Source organism: Stegastes partitus, unplaced genomic scaffold (genome assembly GCF_000690725.1).
Source record: "Stegastes partitus isolate 25-593 unplaced genomic scaffold, Stegastes_partitus-1.0.2 Scaffold1013, whole genome shotgun sequence".
NCBI classification, from domain to species: Eukaryota; Metazoa; Chordata; class Actinopteri; family Pomacentridae; genus Stegastes; species Stegastes partitus.
Window position 1 is genome coordinate 121,975 of NW_007578744.1, and position 3,429 is coordinate 125,403.

Below are 3,429 nucleotides of genomic sequence, written 5' to 3' on the forward strand. Positions count from 1 at the left end.
TTAATAATACAATGACAGCAGGCAAAATGTCAAATGTAATGTACACATAAAGAAGTCTTTAAGTTGTTCAATCCTTCCATACAACTAATGGAAACTAACTAAATTCAAAGCCATGCTATGTCGTAACCAACTGTCATTCTAAATCTGAAATACCTAGTACAGGCACTTATCAAACCTAGTTAAAAAAAAAGAAAAAGAAATCCGGGAGCGGAGTCACCTGAGTTAGGAATGTACTTGGGGCTTCCACTTCCTGTCTTCCAGGACCTTTGTTTGGTTGGCAGCCATAACTTTGATACAGCCTCCTGTAAACGATTCAAGTCATTCATTAAACATTACTTTCTGCCTGTGACATTGAAAAAACAGTTTTGGTTTTTATGGGAAATACACACCTCTCACTGTACTTTGCTCTGTACCTCATGTCTAAGTTTTCAAAATGGTCTGTATGAAATGCACACAAGTATTTGGATCATTCCTTAGTTTTAGCAGTCACAGTGTCAAACAACAATTCAAACTGGGAAGCTGACAAGAAATGATGGCGTCTGATTAGAACTTAACTCTTAACCTAAACGCAACCTTATCCTGACTCTAAACCAAGTCTGAAATCTAATGCTATGTTAGGGGGAACTTGCTTTTTGACCCTCAAAGAAAGGCAAAGTCCCACATGTGCAAGTGTAGACAGATTTATGTCCCAAAAACAGAACTAGTAACACTACACACACACACACACACACACACACACCTCAGTGTCCTGTGATAACAAAGACCAAGCCACAAACTCCAGCAATGGAAGGATGGCTGCCACTCTTGATCCCTTTAATCCTTCAGGATACAGCAGCTTCTTCAGCTCCTCATTAGACACACCATTAGCCTGGTAACACACACACACAGACACAGACACACACACACACACACACACACACACACACACAAATTTGTTTGTTTACAGTAAATTTAGATTTTTTTATTTATTTATTTATTTATTTATTTTTAAAAACATTTTTCTGTGTCTCGTTTTTTCAATTGCTTGTGGTCACTGAGCCTGTACTTGGTTTGAATCTGTGTTGCATTTTCATCTCTGACAGAAGAGTCTTTCTCTCTCTCACCTCTTTGATATTCTCCAGCTCCACAGCCCATTTCTGAAGTCTGTCATTGTGTTTTTCCAGCTCTGTTTTCTCTTTCTCTTCTGGATCATCTCTTCTTCTTGCCCTCTCATCTGTTGACTTCATTTTCGGTTTTACCTGCTAATAGAATGAATGGAAAACAGTGTTCTTGTACTGTCTGAAAGTGGTCATCTTAAAGAAAGAAGGCTCTGTAGTCACACTTCACAGGTTAGCTTTTTACCATTTAGCTGCTTGGAGAGGAGCTTTGTGCAGCTGAAGCACAGAGTGAATGTCACACATATTTCTGGTTAAGAAAATGGCAGTGACTTGGAGGCATTTTATTTTATGTGCAGTTTGCTACACAGGCCTAAAGCACACACAGCTGCTCACATAGCTGCTTGAAAAGTGTTTGTAAGCAATAACAGTCCACAGTGAACCTGAGGTGTACAATGAAACAAGATTATTAGGTTAGCAGGTATGTTAAGCCTAAAGCCAGAGTTTTCATTGTTACAAAGGTGGCTCCCTTGAACCTTTTCAACACAAACACACAAAAATATCAATAGAATTATAAAATAGATTTACTTGAAAACGCATATAATGTTAACAGGTAATTTTTGAAATAAAAAATTGGGTAGTTTTTTTTTTTTAATAACTGTGTTTTTGGGTTTTGTTTTTAGGTAAATCAATTAAATGTATAGGTGAATATACTTTTAGAAATTAAAAATCAGACTTATATACAAATACACAAGACTTTTATGTGAAGTCACATTTTAAAACCCATATTACACTTGACAGTAGATGTCTGCAGTTGTACAACAGTATTTTGACATTTTCTTCAAATTTTTGCTAACATAAAAGGATATTGTAAAACTCCACTATTAATGGCATCTTCCTGCAGTATTTAGCCTGATTCTTTGTATTTTGCCATTATTCAGCCATATTTAGAGTTAATTTATTAATATATTTAATAATACCATTTTATAACTTCTTTTTCTTTCGACTGTGTAAAGTGTACACCCTTTCTATTATTGATCAGGACTGTGTGTTGTGTATATTTGATTGACCGATGCAACACATGATAATGGAAGGTGACGTTGACAAAAAATAAAAAGAAATTTAAACAGAGTTAACCATGTTTCGTTCCAGCTCCTTGGCCCAATGGAGGATCAGTTTTCTTCCGCTCTCCAGGCTATCAGGTTGTTTTGTGCTCCCCTCTGGCGCAGCCTTCAGCCTGCCAGCCTTCATCTAGATGAAGAGTTAGAATAAAGAATAAATGTGAAATGCTTGTTAAATTTAAAATGTTCCTCTTCTGAAATTGAAAAAGATATTACAGCTTTTCCAGACAAAAGTTAGAAAGTTCTTTACACTTAACCCAGCGTTTGCTGCAACATTCCATTGTATATTTCAAAGAGTAACTGAATGTGTTTAATAGCTAGAAACAAGAGGTGTACCTGGCTGATGTTGTTCACTTCCTCTGATAGTTCACGAAGAAATTCCAGGCATTCTGTCAGAGAATGCATTTGCTTCAGATCAGGCTAAAATGGAAGAAAACAAAGAAATAACAAATGAGGTCATTAACACACTATTGTGTTGTGTTGGTGTACTGTTGCATGGCAGCAGAAAGAAACGTAACGTCCTAATGGAGTGAGCCACATGCAACGACTGATGCTCAATTGATATTCATCCTCCCTTGGGAAAAAAAAGTTTTAAAAAAAGTACCATTATCCTAAGAAATAATGACCTAAGTTATGAATTTGGTTACTCAATCCTATCAAGCATCTGCTTTATGCAAGACACCATTTTCAGATTTCACAGTTAGATGTCAATTCTGGATCATAAAGATTAAAGACACATTGGTACTATATATGTCACAGCTAACAGTAGTTGTTTTTTGTATGTTTTTTTCAATTTAAAATAGGAAACTGTCACGATTTAGAGGTAGCTACAGTTATGATTAATGTAGATTACAGTGGCAATGTTATGTAATTACAGTATTACTGGAAAGTATAGCACAACACAAGACGCTTACAACATCAAGGCACTTCACACAGTAAAGGGAAGACCTTACACAGTTCATACAAAGGAATCCAACAAACCCAGTTTCCGTCATTTTGAAGAGTACTTGTCAACAGTAGGTGGAAAAAACTCCTTACAGTGATTAACTTACAAGTAAAAAGTTAATGCAAATTACAGTAATAACACTGTGAAAATATAGTAAAATACTGGCAGCCACAAACGTATAGTAAAGTATTCCACTGTAACTTTACAGGAAAATTTGTTACAGTGGAAATTCCTGCACTAAATATGGTCATTTTTGCAGTTCCCTCTA

General features: G+C 35.9%; 1 protein-coding gene across 1 annotated transcript in view; it reads right to left on the reverse strand.

The window, feature by feature from the left end:
• LOC103367081 (zinc finger protein RFP-like) overlaps positions 1-1,226 on the reverse strand; it is a 3,773-nt gene extending 2,547 nt beyond the window's left edge. The window contains exons 1-2 of the mRNA XM_008294997.1: positions 1,104-1,226; positions 218-302 (exon numbers count right to left, since the gene is read on the reverse strand). Of these exons, the coding sequence (XP_008293219.1) occupies positions 218-302; positions 1,104-1,226 (208 nt within the window). The remainder of the gene's footprint in view (positions 1-217; positions 303-1,103) is intronic.
• Between the last annotated feature and the right edge of the window lie 2,203 nt (positions 1,227-3,429).